General features: G+C 39.3%; 1 protein-coding gene across 1 annotated transcript in view; it reads left to right on the forward strand.

Annotated features, from left to right (window-relative positions):
* Window positions 1-17,287, forward strand: part of VPS8 (VPS8 subunit of CORVET complex) — a 262,424-nt gene that overhangs the window by 115,636 nt on the left and 129,501 nt on the right. Inside the window, exons 28-32 of the mRNA XM_063602631.1 lie at window positions 5,977-6,019; window positions 7,434-7,506; window positions 7,808-7,927; window positions 12,360-12,431; window positions 17,096-17,215. Of these exons, the coding sequence (XP_063458701.1) occupies window positions 5,977-6,019; window positions 7,434-7,506; window positions 7,808-7,927; window positions 12,360-12,431; window positions 17,096-17,215 (428 nt within the window). The remainder of the gene's footprint in view (window positions 1-5,976; window positions 6,020-7,433; window positions 7,507-7,807; window positions 7,928-12,359; window positions 12,432-17,095; window positions 17,216-17,287) is intronic.

A 17,287-nucleotide genomic window follows, 5' to 3' on the forward strand; every position in this document is an offset into this window, starting at 1 on the left:
CCTTTCACAAGTCTCTCCCAGCATATGCTGACCTTCAATGACCCTTAATTTAAAATAATCTGCACACCATGGTGCCATATTTTGGGGTGAAATTCTCTGGGCTTCTTTGTCTGTTAGGTCTAGTTTGCTTATAGTTTTGTTCAAGTCTTCTTTTTCCTGTTCATCTTCTACTGATTGTTCTGTTTTTGAAAGTGGGATATTGAAGTCTCCAAATATTGTTGAATTGTCCCTCTCTCACTTTAATCCTATCAGTTCCTGCTTCATTTTATGTTGGAATTTTCAGTTCTTTGGCAGGCAGTTTAGAATTCTGCTGTAGCCTTCCCTTCCTGCTTGCACAGAGCTGCAAAGTCAGCCATGGGTTATAAATTAGGGCCTTTGAGAATTTCCCTGGGTATGTGCAAAGCCCTTTATATGCACACATCCTTTTAGCACTCCAGGAATATGTTAGAACTCTTCAAAAGCCCCTGCCGATCTCCCGTTCTCCAGTTTTTCCTTTTAAGGTTTTTGGTGCACCACTTATTAGTCCCAACTACTAACACTGTCTCAGCCTGCTGTAATGTTGAACAATGGCACTGACTGTTTTCACAAATGTCCTGGGGATAGTGCTGTTCCCACAGAGTGAGTTCTGAGTTAGGGCAAAAAAAAATAAGCCCTGAAAATGGAGCTTTTAAGTAAGCTGCCAGATAGGTCAAATAGTGACAATTCTCTGAGGATGGGGCGTTTGAGGGGCTACAAGATTGACACAGGAATTTTCTCTCGGTCCTTTGCCGGACTTGCAGCAGGGGCACCCTGTCGTCTTGGCCTGCTGCGCTCAGCCCCTTGTGGGAAGGAGCACATGAGCAAGCCAGTGTGGGATCCGGCTGGCCACTCCCAAGTGCTGACACAGGAGCAAGCTCCATGTGAGGCCCGCGGTCTTGAGGGGAATGCAGCAGCACCCAGACAAGGGTGCCCACGACCCTGAAGCCCCAGATGGGGTGTTAGTGTGCTAATTAGCTCTTTTAGTTTTACCATCCATAGCCTGATGGACGGCAGCATGTTAGCAGCTCGGTCGGCCTCTGGCCGCATTGTGTGGGGTGGCTGCCCTTTGCCAGCGAAGGCAAAAGGCCAGTGTAACAGCCTTTCTAGGTACCCACACTCGGTGGGTCCCCAGCTCTTGTCCAGCATCCAAGAAGAATGAGGATATGCTGACAATTGAAGAGTGAGCAAGGTAGGGAGTTTTATTGAATGATGAAATGGCTTTCTGCAGAGAGGGGATACAGGGGTGGTCCCACTACCCGAAGGCGGGCAAGTCCCCTCAATGTGGTGAGTCTGGGGCTACTGTGGGCTCAGAATAGGGGAGGGGCAGGCTGTAGCAGTATTGGAAAAGGCAACATTCGATTGGTTAAAAGGCATTATTCAGAAAGAATCAACTGGGAAAGGATGTGCAGACAGAAACAGAAGCTCTCACTCCAATTTGCAGGTTTCATCCGGACCAGTAATCTGGTCTTTCAGCCTTCAGGCTGTTTTTTGGCTTGAAGGTGGGGTTTCACAAGGGACCCGCCCCTATCTGCCTAGGCATTTGACTACCCCCTGTCGCTATCAAACCCACTGTGTTCCACTTGTTTTCACAGCTGCCCAAGTTGTAAGGCAATATTGGTTTTCAAAACTACAGTAGAGCTGGAGAAAGGGAGATGGCAATACATAAAGTTAAAACTCTAAAATTCACTGGTCTTCCTGAGATTCAGGCATTTTTCTGAATAAACATTCCTCAGATTATGGCAAATTTTTAGTTAATTTCAAGAGTTCTGAAAAAGCCAATTTGACAGTTTTTACCAGTATTTGTATTGCTTTTATGGAGATTTTTGCAGGTCCTTACTCTACCATTTCTGAGGTCTGTTTCTCTGGGTTTTGATTGTGTTCTGTTTGGTCTTTTTTCCTCTCTGTTTTTCACCTTGGATGATTTCTATTGCTCTTCCTTCATATTCATTTGCTCTTAACTCCTTCATGTCAATTCAACTGTTAAATCTGCTCAGTGATTTTTTATTTTCAACAGTTATATTTTTCGGTCTAATTTCCATTTAGTTCTTGTTTCTGTTTTCTCTGCTGCAACTCTTCATTTATCTGTTGAAATTTTCACGCACTGAAACCATTTCTTTTGCTTAAGGATAATTATAATAGCGCTTTAAAGTCTTTGCTTGTTCTCACATTTTGTTCATCCCAGGATTGGACTTGATTCACTTTTAAGAAGAATATATTTTATTTTCTTGGTTTTTCATGCTGGATAATTTTGGACTGTATCTGGATATTATGAATGTTACATTGTGTGGAGAGTATGGGTTCTCCAGTGAGTATTTTTCTCCATTGCTCTATCAGGTATTTTTCACCACTGAGTATCGTCTTCCATTGTTTTATCAGATAATTTTCTTGGTGGGCTTGAATTGCAAACCCTCTCTCTTGTGCAGCTCCAGTCTCTCCTCAGGTCATTTCTGGATGGCTGATCTGCTTTGATTCTGATCCACACGCATGGCTCAGGGGTCAGACAGTGATGAGGGTAGACAGAGTTTGGGGATCCTTCCTCTTTCTCTTTTCTTTGCAAGATTCTCCTATTTTTTTTTTTTTTTTTGAGATGGAGTCTCACTCTTTCGCCCAGGCCGTACTGCAGTGGCGCTATCTCGGCTCACTGCAAGCTCCGCCTCCCGGGTTCACGCCATTCTCCTGCCTCGGCCTCCCGGCAAGTTTCTCCTAATTTTTAAACTGTTTATGTTTCTTAACTTCACGTTTCCCTTGCCAGAAAGATTGTTGCTTTTTCTGTGATGGCCTCCAGCTCTGCTGTGCTTGCCACACAGACAGCACTTAGACCCAGGCCAAAAGCCACAGAGGTGGTAATTTACTTGTACAGCTAACTCCCTATCTCCGCTTCTCCAAGTGAAGGAACTCTCCACCAGAGCCCACGTGTTTCTCTCCTCACTCCAAAACCTTCAGAGAGGGAGCTCCATTCTTGATCCTGGTTTTTTGTCTTTGACTAAGCTGCTTTGAGTCTTTTTCCTGCATGGTGGTTTAGTAAATGGATCCACTCCAGATGTGGGCAGACAATTTGGGGATCTCTTCTTTGATTCTTTACCTTTTGGGATTCCCCAACTCCATTCCATAGTCTTGGTTCCCTGACCTCACTTTTCTGATCGCCACCGTGCCAGGAAGGTTAGGGGCCTTTCCATGCCTCCCTATGTGTGCAGTTCAGAGTACGCTTACCTCAGGGACAGGCCAGAAGAAAGGACAGTGTGGCTGCCTGTCTCTCCTCCCCCAAATGAGGCTGAAGTCCTCACCAGTTCGTGCTTCTGCTCAGTCCTCAGCAACTCTTTGGTATCTTCAGGTAGTTACTTTCTGTATGATGTCCAGGTTTTATAATTTTTTACTGTAAGGGTGGGGGTGAATGAGTCATTTTATAGTCTTAACTTCCCGTACCTAATAGTAGCCCTGAACCTAATCTTTTTGAGGCAAAGTTGAAAATTGCCTTTCACATCTCTATCTACCAGAAATGAAAGTGGAGAATTAAAACGTCTGAATGGAATTGATGATCTTTTATAATGAAAAGTTGTCTAAAAGAAGATATTGGGAAGAGAAAGGTTGTAGAAAATTAAGTACTGTGTCAGTTCATTTCAGCATACAATTTACTAATTACCTACGTATGTGCCAGACACTATTCTCGATGCTAGAAATACAGAAATGTCACATACTCTGCTCATAAGAGGCTCACAGTAGTGGAATAATGGAGATGGGTAAGTTAAACAAATACGTTTAGCTCTCTCTAGGAATATCGTGAGCTAGATATATTCTACCTGAGATTTCCAGCAAGAAAGGTGTGTAAATCAAAAAATGTCTGAGACAAGTCTCAATTTAGAGGTTTATTTTACCAAGGTTGAGGACACACTAGGAGAAACAGACACAAGCTACAGTAGGCTCTTCGGCCTGTGCTTTTTCCACAGAGGGTTTTGAGAACTTCAGTGTTTAAAGGGTAGAGAGTGGGCAAGAGGGAAAAGAGGAACAGTTAATTATGCATTTGTCTCATGCTCAGTGAATCTGCATTTTACAGAAGGTAATGTAATGCCCAACCTTGTTTTCACTAACCCTGTTTTTAGACTCTCCCTTTTGCTCTCGTAATCACCTAGCCTTGTTTCCACATGAATAGACTCCCTTAGCTGAGAAAGCTGGACGAGCTCCATCTGGCCCCCTTGATTTACAAGACATTAAGGACTCCTTACCCACCCCTCTTTCCTCAAGGAGTTAACCTGTGTAAGCAGATTGTCAACATATCAAAGGAGTCCAGTTAACTGATAAGGTACTGGAACAAACCATGTATGAAGTTCCCAGCATTTTGCTCAAAAGATAACACCATAAAGCCTTGAGTTTGTGTCCAGCGTAGTGCCCATATCTAACTCTTATGAAGGATTTAGAGCCCCGCACCTGGTACCTTGCTTTTTTTGTAACCATTTGTCTTTTAAATTGTTTGTTTCCCTGTAACCATTCGTCCTTTTAATTTTTTTGCATGTTTTTACTTCTGAAGAGTTGTTGCATTTAAGCTCCCCTCCCCTTTCTAAACCAAAGTATAAAAGTTAAGCCCCTTCCTCGGGGCCGAGAGAAGTTTGAGCGTTAGCCTTCTCTTTGGCTGCCGGCTGAATAAAAGACTCTTAATTCGTCTCAAAGTGTGGCGTTTTTCTAACTCGCTCAGGTACAACAGTAAAGTAAACATAGAATAGAGGAAGAAGTCAAATATGCATTTGTCTTGGGATGGGCTGAGGAATAATTTATAGTCTTATCTTTGTCCAGTGCCTGTGAAGATCAGCTATTAATTTACATTGTCAGGGTGAGGGAGGCCAGCTGGGGAGACATGGCCTTCTATCTTGCAGCAATCTGTTTAGGAACCAAAGGGAGCCAGGATTTTCGTTTGTTTGTTTTTGTTTTTGTTTTTGTTTTTTACATGACTCAGTTCCGAAGCTTAACTTTTCCTTTTGGCATAGTGAGTTTGGGATCCTGAGACTTTATTTTTCTTTCACTCGTGTTTATCTAGTTAGCCAATAAACATTAAGTTGTTATGCCATGCAGGTGGTGATCACCATGTGTCATACTAGTTGATGTGAATCAAATGACATTTGGAATGGAAGCAAAATGTAGTTATTCCTACATTTGGAGCAATTCATGTTTACATGCACTAACAACATCACAGATTTTGAGTATTTGTGAAAGATTACTGATAAAGGCATACACTTGGCTTGCATTATGTCCAGTATTCATATTACCAAAAATAGAAACTCCAGCTCTTCATTATTGCCAATCACAGATTCCTATCATCTGTGCGCTGTGGGCGTTCCCAGTCACTTCACCCTGTTGATGCTCCTGCTCCATTCTGTGTTGCCCTTGACCCCTTGGCTTCAAACTTTGTCATATTATCTTTCTGATTTCTTTAGTCAGAGAACAGGCTCGTATCACAAGATGGCAGAATCTTACATTTTTTATGTAACTTAAGAATAGAAAGGGCCCTAAAGATCATTTAGTTTAGTTCTGTTACTTTAAACATTTGGGAACAATGGCCTTTTCAGCCTAGAGCACGGTAGGTGGTAAAAGTCCATATTACAAATAAGAAGACAGTATGGTTATGCCTTAACACTAATTAATTGGTTCTGATGTACAGTTCATCAGCTCATTGCCTGCCCTACACCTTCCCTTGGCCCCAAGTTAGTTAGGCCAACAGTACATAGATCTCTACCCTCAGATCTATTCCTTCTACATCTATCTTAGAGTAGCTTATATTGCTCTTGTGTCTGTGACAAGAATCTAATGGAAACTCAAAAACCAATAAAGTGATCTTAACTTCCTGTTATTTGGGAATATACTTACCTCACCTTAAATGCCAAGTTTTATTTTTTTGTTTCTACATAAAGATTATTTTTCTGAAAAGGTTTTGAGAGAAAATTGCTGAAGATACTTCTCTTTCTATTTTAGATGAACAAGTTGTTATGGGCAATAAGCTCCTTGTATATATTAGGTAAGATTGTTTTATTTATTCATCTGCATGTATGTTCTTTCTATATTTTTCCTATATTTTTAGAGATACTATGATCTCTTATCTATATAGTACTTTTAATTTTGCACAATTCTTTTATGTAGAGCAGTGGTTCTCAACCATGGATAATTTTGTCTCCTACTCCCTGGAGATGTTTGGCAACATCTAGAGACATTTTTGGTTGTTATAACTGGGGCTAGAGAAGGGATGCTACTGGTATCTGGTGGGCAGAGGCGAAGGATGCTGCTAAGCATCATACAATGCACAGAGTAGCACAACAAAGAATTATCTGGCCCGAAGTATCAGTAGGGCTGAGGTTGAGAAACCTTGGTGTTGAAACCCGGGTTTTTTATGTTTACTAGTGACAACTATGTGGGATGTGTATTGTTTCTATATATGAGGGCAAGAGACTTGTTCAAATCATGAAAAAGTAACAGAGGTAAAACTAGAATGTTTATCTCCTGACTCCTGGAGCAGGGTTCATTCTAGTAGACTATGCCAGCTCAGAATTGAGCCCTGATAGAACTTTTAGGTAGATGGCTATTTGGCAGGAAGGTGGCAGAACCTAGCAGAGCATCATTTTAGCTCATATCTAACGTCAGAGTTAACTTTGAAACCTGTTTCACACTTGTTACATTGATTCTTTAGTGTGAAAGAAATACGTTTACTTTGTGCTTTATCATCTGTACTTTAAACTCTTCGGGATATGCTGGTGTCCAGTTGTCTCCAGTCTAACATTGAAAATTGTAGTTCAAAAAGCTTTAAAATTTGCTCCCTCCCCCCCAAAAAATAGAAAAAAGGTAGACATGTTCAGATGACATTTGTAGTAATTCAGCTCACAAGGCAAGTCTTCAGACATGAAGAAGGTTTGATTTGGAGGTAAAACTGTAGGGTGAATTTCTCTTCAGATTCTAATTCTCCCCGGTTTGTCCTGTCGCAGACTTCCCAGACATTTAGCCTCTTTCCCCATCTTTAATACCATTCTTAGAGCCCCTGGTTTAACAGTATCTGAGAACGCCAGGCTTTTAACAGGTTAATCGTAGTATAATGGTGCCATTAGGCACCATCTTTCTAGACGCTGGGTATAGAGGCCTTTAGAAGTCTGTCCTCATTCCTTCTTGCCCCTTTAATAGAGCATTGATTTTTCTTAGGAAACATACGAAGAAACGAAAGCTCCCACTCAGTCACAGGATGCATTACCTCACCTCCATATCTGTTGCCCACATTTTCTAAACTGGGTGTCATCTTCACCTGCTTTGGAACTTGACCTAACTGACAAAAGCTGAGCCTACTTACAAATTGAACTAGTATCTCAAGTTTGAGAAACAATGTGTTACTCGCTTGAAAGTTATCCCCTTTACAAGTCACCAGATCCATTCTCATTCTTTTCTTCTAGCTGTTGTCTAGCAGGTCGTGCCTATCCCCTTGGTGACATCCCTGAAGATCTTGTTCCCTTGGTTAAAAACCAGGTTGGTACTATTTTTATAGCCTTTTGACTGCTCTCCGTCTCTGGTTAAGACGCACTGAAGACAAATTGCAGTAGAGGCTTACACGTGGGTCAGGAGCTATCACCTGTTGCAGGAGAGAGCTTACACACTATTACTAAAGTCAATAATTAGAGCTGAGAAAGAATTTAAGAGAGAACTTAAAATACAGTAGCAATTTAAACTGAATTCAGCCTGCCTTTATTTTATTCAAATGAGAATCACTGCTTCAGCAAGATACTTTGTCAGGTGAGAAAATAATCAACATTTTTTTCCCAACTTGCAGGTTTTTGAATTTCTAATTCGCTTGCATTCAGCAGAGGCTTCTCCTGAGGAAGAAATCTATCCTTACATTCGGACTTTGCTACATTTTGACACAAGAGAATTTCTAAATGTATTGGCACTGGTAAGAGACAGTATTATTTTAAGGTGTTTTCAAAGAAGACAGAGCAATAATGAGTGAGCTGAGATTGTGCCGTTGCACTCCAGCCTGGGCTACAGAGAGAGACTCTGTCTCAAAAAAAGAAAAAAGAAAAAGCAATATTTTTTAATAGAAAAATCATAATTCTTATGCAGGTACAGTTTTTATGCACTAGCAGTAAGTCAGGGTTTCAAATGTTTAATTTTGTTGTGCTACCCATTTTTTTCTCTAGTTCCTTGCCTTCCTCCCTTTCCCTCTTCCTCCCTCCCTCCTTCTATCCCTCCCTCCTTTCCTCCCTCTCTCCTTCTCTCTCTTTCTTCCTCTCTGTCTAACACACACTCATCAAAAAGTTAAGGAGAACTGAGGGCCTGGCATACAAAATATGGAAGGGAGATGCTGAAGGAGATGTGGTAGTGATGATAGTAAAAATAGCTGGAGTCGAAATGGAACGTGGAAGCTTTTTGCTGAAAAAACACCTTTATACGTGTTCAATTAGAGATGAACATGTACAATTTGGGTGAGCCAGGTTGTCTGTGCAAATGCCCCTGGGGAGTAATTAGATATAATGTATCTTCTGAATTAAATGGTATTGTTGTTTTTTGAAAAGCTTTTGATATTATGGAAAATGCTTATAGTGTTTAGCGAAAGCAGCAGGCACACGAATATGCAAAACACACATATACACAGTATTTGGAGAAAAAAAGACAGGACGGAAATACACCTAAATATTAATAGTGATTAACTCTGTGAGATGAAGCAAATTTCCCTAATAAGCATATACTACTTTTATAAATTGAATTATATAAATATAATAAACTATTAAATTATTTTAAAAAGGTAAGTACTCATGAGAAGGTTATTATCATTTGAATTGGTTTAATTTGAAAACCTGACATCAGAAGTAGTAACATTAATTGCATAGAAAGAAGAGAGGGAGAAACTTAGAAGTCAGATCTAGTTGGTTTAGGAAATTTTAAATGTCCAGAGGGGAACATAAGGGTAGTTGGTGACTGGCACATAGGAAAAAAAGAAACAAGAAGTGATGGAGGAGGAGGTTTAGAAAGAGTGTTAGAGAAAACAAAGAACTTAATGTAGTTTTTATTTCTTTAAGGGCTGTGGTAGCACCGAAACACATTTGGAATTATGCTGATGTCTGAATTATGACACTGGGATTTATAGTAAGGCTTCAAAACAGTCTCTGATTTGGTTGACAAATATTTGAGTGCATGGTATATCCCATGTATTATCCTCATTAGGGGATGCAGCCTTGGCAACAAGATATAAACTGCTTTTGTGGAGGAAGAGGATCCAGACTTGTAGATAAATAATTATAGCACAGTGTAATATATGCCTTAGGGGAAGTACAGGATGCTATAGGAACACTTAATGAGGGGCACCTACTGGAACGTTAGGGAATGTTTCTGAGATAAAATGGTGTCTACACTGAGTCTCAAAACATGAATAGAAGTTAGTCAGGGGAAGGGTAGGAAAAAATATTGTAGGCAAAGGGCTGAATATATAGAAAGGCCTGGAAATGAGACAGAGCAATGAGTATTCAAGTAATTGAAAAAAATTCAATATAGCTGCATCTTTTAAGTATATAGAGAAGTACAGAGAGAAACAAATCCAGAGAGGTAGGCAGATACCGAGTCTTGCAACCTGCAATAAAAAATTTGGACTTCCTTCTTTTCTTCCTTCCTTCCTTCCCTCCTTCCCTCCTTCCTTCATTTTTGAGATGGAGCTTTGCTCTTGTCTCCCAGGCTGGAGTGCAATGGCATGATCTCGGCTCACTGCAACCTCCACCTCCTGGGTTCAAGTGATTTTCCTGCCTCAGCCTCCCCAGTAGCCAGGATTATAGCACACATCACCACACCTGGCTAATTTTTGCACCATGTTGGCCAAGCTGGTCTCAAACTCCTGACCTCAGGTGATCTGCCCACCTTGGCCTCCCAAAGTGCTGGGATTAGAGGCGTAAGCCACCACACTTGGCCAAAATTTGGACTTTATACTACAGCAGTTGGTAGCAATTGAAGCCTTTTAGGAAGAAAAATATATTAATTTTATACTTTAAAAAGATTCCCTTTGACTCTTGTGTCTTAGGCTGTTTGAGCTGCTATAACAAAATGCATAGATTGGGTGGCTCATAAACAACAGAAATGTATTTCTCACAGTTCTAGAGTCTGGGAAGTCCAAGATCAAGGTGCTGGCAGATTCTGTTGGTTTAGGCACACGTCCGAGAGGCTTCCCTCCTAATACCATCACATTGGTGATTAGATTCTCAACATGAATTTGGGGGCATACAAATGGATTGAAATGAGATAAGATGGAGGCAGGGAGATCTGTTAGTAAATTTTGTAGTAATCTAAATAGAAGATAATGGTAACTTAAATTAGGGCAGTGGCAGTGGGGATACCAAGAAGTGAAAGGATTTGAAAGATATTTTAAGAGGCAAATCAGCCTCATAAAGAAGAATCTGTGATGGAGGCCACATGTAGCCCCAAAGCCAGAAATATTTACCGTCTGGCTCTTTACAGAGAATGTTGACCCGTGGATTAGGAGGTAGCTTGCTATCATTATTTTACAGAAACCCCATAGTAATTTTTGAAGTACTACGGAAATAATTTTTTATGTCCAAATTCACAGATGACTTACAACTTGGGTTTTAGGTCTACCTTTGTACTTCAGAAACTGTAATTCTCCATTAGGACATCTTTGCATATTATTCCTCTAGTAAACATCCATAATTAGAAGCATTTTTGTGGGATGATAATGGTCTAACAATGTGCCATTTTGGTGGCAGATGTTAACTACCACCAAAATAGTCATTAAGCATATCATAATATTCACACTGTGGTATATCACCACTTAATTATGTTCACAGAATCAGACTACCAATATCTGTTTCAAAGGAGTGACTACATGCTGCCAAAAGGAAAATGGTGAAGGAAATTCTTTTTTACTTGCTGTCACTGCCGTAGTTTTTAAATGCTTGTGTTAATTCTCCATGGTTTTGTATTTTAGTTGAATAGCACTTACATTAGTGGATGGTACCTTCCCTTTGTACCTGCAGAGTATCATCTCACTTTAGCAGGCAGGGATGGGTGTATGTGTGTGTTTGTTGTTCTCATGAATCCGAAGATAGAACTGAGAAAGACTTTGTAGTCCGTCTTCCTATCTTCAGTCAGGGTCATATTCAACCCACATATACATCAGAATAACTTCTATTTGAGCCTTCCACAGTAAGAGTTCCTACCGTCTCCTTGGTAACTCTTTTCAGCATTTCCCAGCTACCTGGCAGTAAAGCAGACTAGTTGAAAAAAAAAGTTGAGAATATTTTGTTTTTCTGTGCATCAAACAGGAGAAGGAGGGGAAGGACATGCTAATAAGAGAACAGCATGAGCAAAGGTACTTTGGAGAAATTGGGGGAAATTCAGGCCCATTTAAAGAACAGTAACTACTCTTGTTTGAACAGGACTATGATGTAGTCTTGAAAGTTCATGGCTGTGAAATTCCTTTTTATTTTAAGTCTACTGGGACAATGCGTACTTCATTTTCTTGTTTCAAGGAAATAGCAATAAATTAGTGCTACGTGGATTTAAACATTTCTCAGAATCAAATGAACTAAGTGAAAACCATAGGAACTATCTTTAAGTCTTTCATCATTCTTATTGTTCAGTAAAAATTTTCATTTCCATTTTTTGATAGTGGACATAATCTCAATTTCTTCATATATACTATATATACTAGGTTTTTTGTGACATGCTGTTACATATACTGACAAACAGAATCTGGTATTGTAATTTATTTTGATGCATGTTATGTTCAAAGTATTTTGGCTGTGCTTGATCAGTTACATAAAATAAAAGTTGCTATAGTTGGCAGTGTTTTGAGAATAGTAAGTAGGCTTGAGAATTTTAACATTTTTTTTACCATAATAATTTTTTAAAATGCCTATCTTTGGACATCATTTTTCTTAATTGTCATGGAAATTGTGAAAGTTATTTTTATGACAGCTAATAAAATGTGTCTTAGTTATTTCCAAATAACATAGACTGAATGATGGCTGAACATGTAGTATTTTATCCTTCTGTTCTCAAACCTTTGCTCCCAAATTAACTCTTTTCATTAGTGTTATCGCTCTCTTTTTTGCTTATGGACTTTGCCTTCCTTCCTTTCTCAAATTCTTATTTGTGATTTTTTTTTTAAGTCTCACAATACTGTGCAATATTAAATGCCATAGCTTTCTAATTGACTCACTAAAAATAATGTCACGCAAGGTGTATAAGACAAAACCTAATGAGGAATAGTTATCTTATTTGAGAAATTACTTGGATTTTATTAACAAGAATTTAATAACTTGTTTTCTTCTACATGTGCAAATAATAATTACTTTAAAAAATTTATTTCTCCCTTTTAGACTTTTGAAGATTTTAAAAATGACAAGCAAGCTGTGGAATATCAACAGCGAATTGTGGATATTTTGTTGAAAGTAAGTATTCAAAGAATACATGTCTTTATATTGTTATTTATATTAAGATAGTTGAGCTGTTTTATAGCAGGTTATAAAATAATCTTGTTAGGTGGTTTCTTGGAATCATATCTTAAAATTTTATTATGGTGTCTTTGTCCTCAAGAGCTGAATTAAGTACTAATTATTTATTTTAAAAAATTTTTAGTGTATGTTGGCTTTAGACTGGGGACCGGAATAGAGAGCAGTACTGTGAGAAAGGCATATGGTGATAATTGCTATGTTAGTATGATTACGTGTAATAATAGAGACTAACTTTAGAGTGCTTTGAGAAAACAATTAATATGAAGAATCTTCCTGTGTCTCATGCCAACTTCACTTTGTTGCTAAGGCAGTGCCGTATTCTATCATGGCACTGAGATGCTGGATGACACTTAAGAATGGATTTGAGGCACACAGAAATGATCATCCCAGTATAAATCTAATTAGATTCAGGAGAAAGCTGTTTTGAGATTGATGCTGTTGCTAATGAAGAATGCAGGGAAAGGTTCTTTGCTTTTCCATCTGCATGACTTCAGGCAGGCCAGTTTCCTCTTGTAGTTGAAAGCTTAGAGTTTTTATTTTTGTTCATTTGGCTGTAAAGTGGAGGTTTCTTTCTTTTAATGTTAAATTATTTTGGACAAGACACCAGAATTAAAGTGTTTTCTAGTTGTGCATAACATCAATATGCTACATTTATAATAGTTCTGTATGTTTATATACATTATTTCTTTTGAGCTATCAATTAATATTAATTTAACCTTGTAAGACAGGCAGTGATGATTATGAAAATAGGATTGCTGACCTGTCAGATGATGCCAGTTTGATTGAGTTGGCTAGTATGGAGAATTTTCACCTAGATTTATTCCCAGTCTTGTCCTCCTTTAATTTGTGACCTTGCCTCTCTTCTACCTAATACTCTTCCATGGCTTCCTATTGGTCATTTGGAATTAAGTTCTGCTGTGAGAGAAAACCCAAAATAACAATAGTTTAATTGTGATGGGAATTAATTTTTCTCATAGAAGTCTGGAAGTAGGCAACCTGGTTTAGTAGAGTGACTTCATAAACTCAGGGACGCAGATTCCTTCTGTCTTAGTATTACACTTAGTACGTGATTTCCATCTTTCCAACCAAAATGGCTGCTCAGGCTCCTGCTATTACCTCTGCATTCTAGCCAGCCTGAATGTAGAAAGAGATGAAGAAAATGTTCCCTCTCCTTAAGGAAACTTCTTAAAAGCTGTGTAATACAATTCCTCTTACACCGTATAAGGCCCCTTAGTTGGTGGGGGAGATGGAGAAACATAGTCTGTATTCTTGTAACCATGTGCTTAGCTAAACATGAGGAGTTCTGTTCTTCTTCTTCTTTTTTTTTTTTTTGAGACTGAGTCTTGCTCTGTTGCCCAGGCTAGAGTGCAGTGGCACGATCTCAGCTCACTACTCCTGGGTTCAAGCGATTCTCCTGCCTCAGCCTCCAGAGTAGCTGGCATTAGAGGCACCTGCCACCACACTCAGCTAATTTTTGTATTTTTAGTAAAGATGGGGTTTTCACCATGTTGGCCAGGCTAGTCTCGAACTTCTGACCTCAGGTAATCCGCCCACCTCAGCCTCCCAAAGTGCCGGGATTACAGGTGTGAGCCACTGCGCCCAGCCTTGAGAAGTTCCGTTTCTAAGTTAGGAGGGAAGACTAGATGTTGGAGCATAAGTAATAGTTTCTGCCATACCCGTCTAAACTGTTGAACATCCAAGATCCCTCTATATATTCTGGTCCTGACTAGGTCTCTATAACTGGTCCCTTCTGTCATCCACCTCGTCATCCTACCCCACACACCTTGTATTAGGACCCTCAACCATATTAAAATATTAGAATTCACTAGACCCTCTGTGGTGTGTTCATAGTTTATGTTCTTTGCAAGGGTTTTCTTTCAGCCTGTCATGCCTTTTCCTTTCACTGACTGGCAAGTTCCTAATCATTTCCCAAGACTTAACTGAAATACCATCTATGAGAAACTTTTGAATGCTCTCCCACACATCTAGGTTGATTAGTTGCTCCTTGTCTGTGCTCAGGCAACACTTTATGCTTCAGTTAGCACACTGTAGTGTCATGTTTACATATTTTCTTATCTGTCTTATCTAGACTTGAGCTTCCTGAAGGTAGAGACTGTGAGGATTATTCTAATTATTATTATTATTACTGTTTTGGTCATTGTTTTAGCATACCTAGAACAGATCCAGCACAATGCCTGTAACCCAGCAGATGTCAGATAAATGTAAGTTGGTTACATTGTAATTTGAGTTTAAAACTATACTAAGTTGGAAGAGTGATCCAAATGAAGAGAAAGCTCCATAAGTATTTGACTATTTCTGTTGGTGACTTGCCATTCTTGTATGTTGTCTTGATAGTGTTTACCTTGCGTCAATGAAGAATGAGATTTTGAGATTATTTTTTTCATTTCTAGTGCTAGAGATGAGCTGATTGGTTAACATGTACTTGTGAGGGAGCCGGTGAGAGGAGGAGTATAGGCAGTGACCAGAGAACAGGCCAGTGGATGTTATCATGTGTGCTGAATGGCTGCAGACAGAGAGGAAACATCTATTAATTTGTGACTTTTTACATTGCCCAGAAAATTTGTAAGCGTGGTCTCTGAAATAGGCTAAAGAGAAGAAATGGAAAGGAAATGGCCTTTTGTAGGATAATAACCAATTAGACACTTGCTGAGTTGATGAGGGAATTCTCATATATATATAAGAATATATATGTATGAGATAGAGTTTTTATAACTTGAAATACCCACATATTCTAATAATGAGTTTGCACTTGATAAGTGATGATTACTGGACTAAAAGCAGAAAGGGCAAAAGAGAGGGATGCAAGAAGTAGGTCAAAAGCTAGGGAATGTTGTATAATGGGAGAAACCTGGTACTTTATCTTTGAATGGAGGGTGGAAGGAGGGAACTTGGAACTTTTTAATAGATGTGTGAGGGTACTATACCCTGACTTGTTGTAGAGTTGCCCCCATGAATTCAGCTCGCCCAAAACAGTACATGGTCTTCCCTCCTACACTTCTGCATTCTCTCTGTTAATGGCATCATTATCCCACCTGCCAATCAGGCTCAAAAAATGTCCTGTTTCATTGCTCCTTTAACCACATGTTTCCACACATAGGAATACTTGTCCTGTCCGCCCTCTCTCTGCCTCTTTCCATTTTCATGATCACTGCCCTACTTAAGAGCCCTTTAGTCTCTCCCTTAGACTCCTGCAGTCACTTGTATCTTGCTCTCCCTGCCTTCTGTTTCTTTCTTCTGTTAATTTTATCCCATGTACTGCTGACAGGATAATTTTCCTAAGCACAGTACTGGTCATGATCAACTCCGCTGGTGGAACACGTTTAGTAGCTCCCCAGTTTTCTGTAGAATACATTCTAGATTCCTTAGGATGACATTTGAGACCTCATCTTCCCTTTTAATCTATAGTTTCCCTCTTCCTGCATGCTGCTGCATTCTAATAAATATTGTTGTTCCCCCTGACAAATGTGTTTTTCTGTGTCCAAGATTTTGCTCTCACTCTTCTCGTTGCCAGGTTTGCCTTCTCTGTTGACATTTCCCCTTGTCAAAATTTCTGCACGGGCTTTAAAACTTAGCTTAAAAGCTATTCTCATTTCTTTTCAAATTCCCTCTCTAACCAGTTGAATTAAAATTTTCCACTGTGCTTCTGTAATCATTTGTGCCTTTATAATAGCAGTCATTATATTATGCCTTTTATTTAAGATGTGCTGTCTTTTCCTTCTTGTTCCTAATTTTCTTAAAGACACTTATAGCATCTTATACATAGTGAGTACTTAGGAAATGAGAGCTGAGTTAAAGCCAGAGGAATGACTATGATTTGATAACTGTGTGTGTTGTTAAAAGCCTTTTATATAAAACCATGTCTTCAAGGAACTGCTTGATAGAAGGTGGAAGCCATTCACTTCATTGGTCTGTGTGATAGCTGACTTCTCTGGGCTACCTTGACTCTCAGTTATCTTACTCTCAAACCTCAAAGCAGCTCTCTTCTTCCCTTGTTGATGGACAGATTTTTAGTAGGGCTTATTTAATTGTACAAGACCAGCCTGGCCAACATGGTGAAACTATGTCTCTATTAAAAACACAAAAATTAACCAGGCGTGGTGGCACATGCCTGTAGTCCCAGCTACTTGGGAGGCTGAGGGAGGAGAATCACTTGAACCCAAGAGGTGGAGGTTGCAGCGAGCCAAGATCATGCCATTGCACTCGAGCTTGGGCAACAGAACGAGACTCCATCTCAAAAAAAAAAAAAATTAGTTGTAGAAGGATTCTGTAAGAATTACTGAGGGAAACGTGATTAATATTTCTTTGAAATACTACACTTTATGTCTCTACCTCTTTACCAATTCAGTTCTCATCCGAATTGTGATAGAAATAGGCCAAAAATCACTAAAATGTTTTCTTCTCAGAGTATGGAAGTGGTTGTGCTTATTCTAAATGGCGTTGAATTCAATTGTTGCACAGTCAATAAAAGAATCTTTTTACTCGTCTTCAGTAATGAGGCTATCCCATCTTCTAATTGTATTTTTTTTTTTTTGCATCAAACCAAATGGTGTATTGAATAAATGGTCTCCTTTGCTCTTCAGGTTATGGTGGAGAATTCAGACTTTACCCCCTCACAAGTAGGATGTCTCTTTACCTTCCTTGCTCGGCAGCTTGCAAAGCCTGACAACACCTTGTTTGTAAACAGAACACTTTTTGATCAGGTAAGTGTCTAGCAGTGAAAACTAAAAGGTTTTTTCCTGTTTACTGCACACAGTTCCCTGGATTACACTTTT

This window comes from Pan paniscus, chromosome 2, assembly GCF_029289425.2.
Source record: "Pan paniscus chromosome 2, NHGRI_mPanPan1-v2.0_pri, whole genome shotgun sequence".
Classification (NCBI taxonomy): domain Eukaryota; kingdom Metazoa; phylum Chordata; class Mammalia; order Primates; family Hominidae; genus Pan; species Pan paniscus.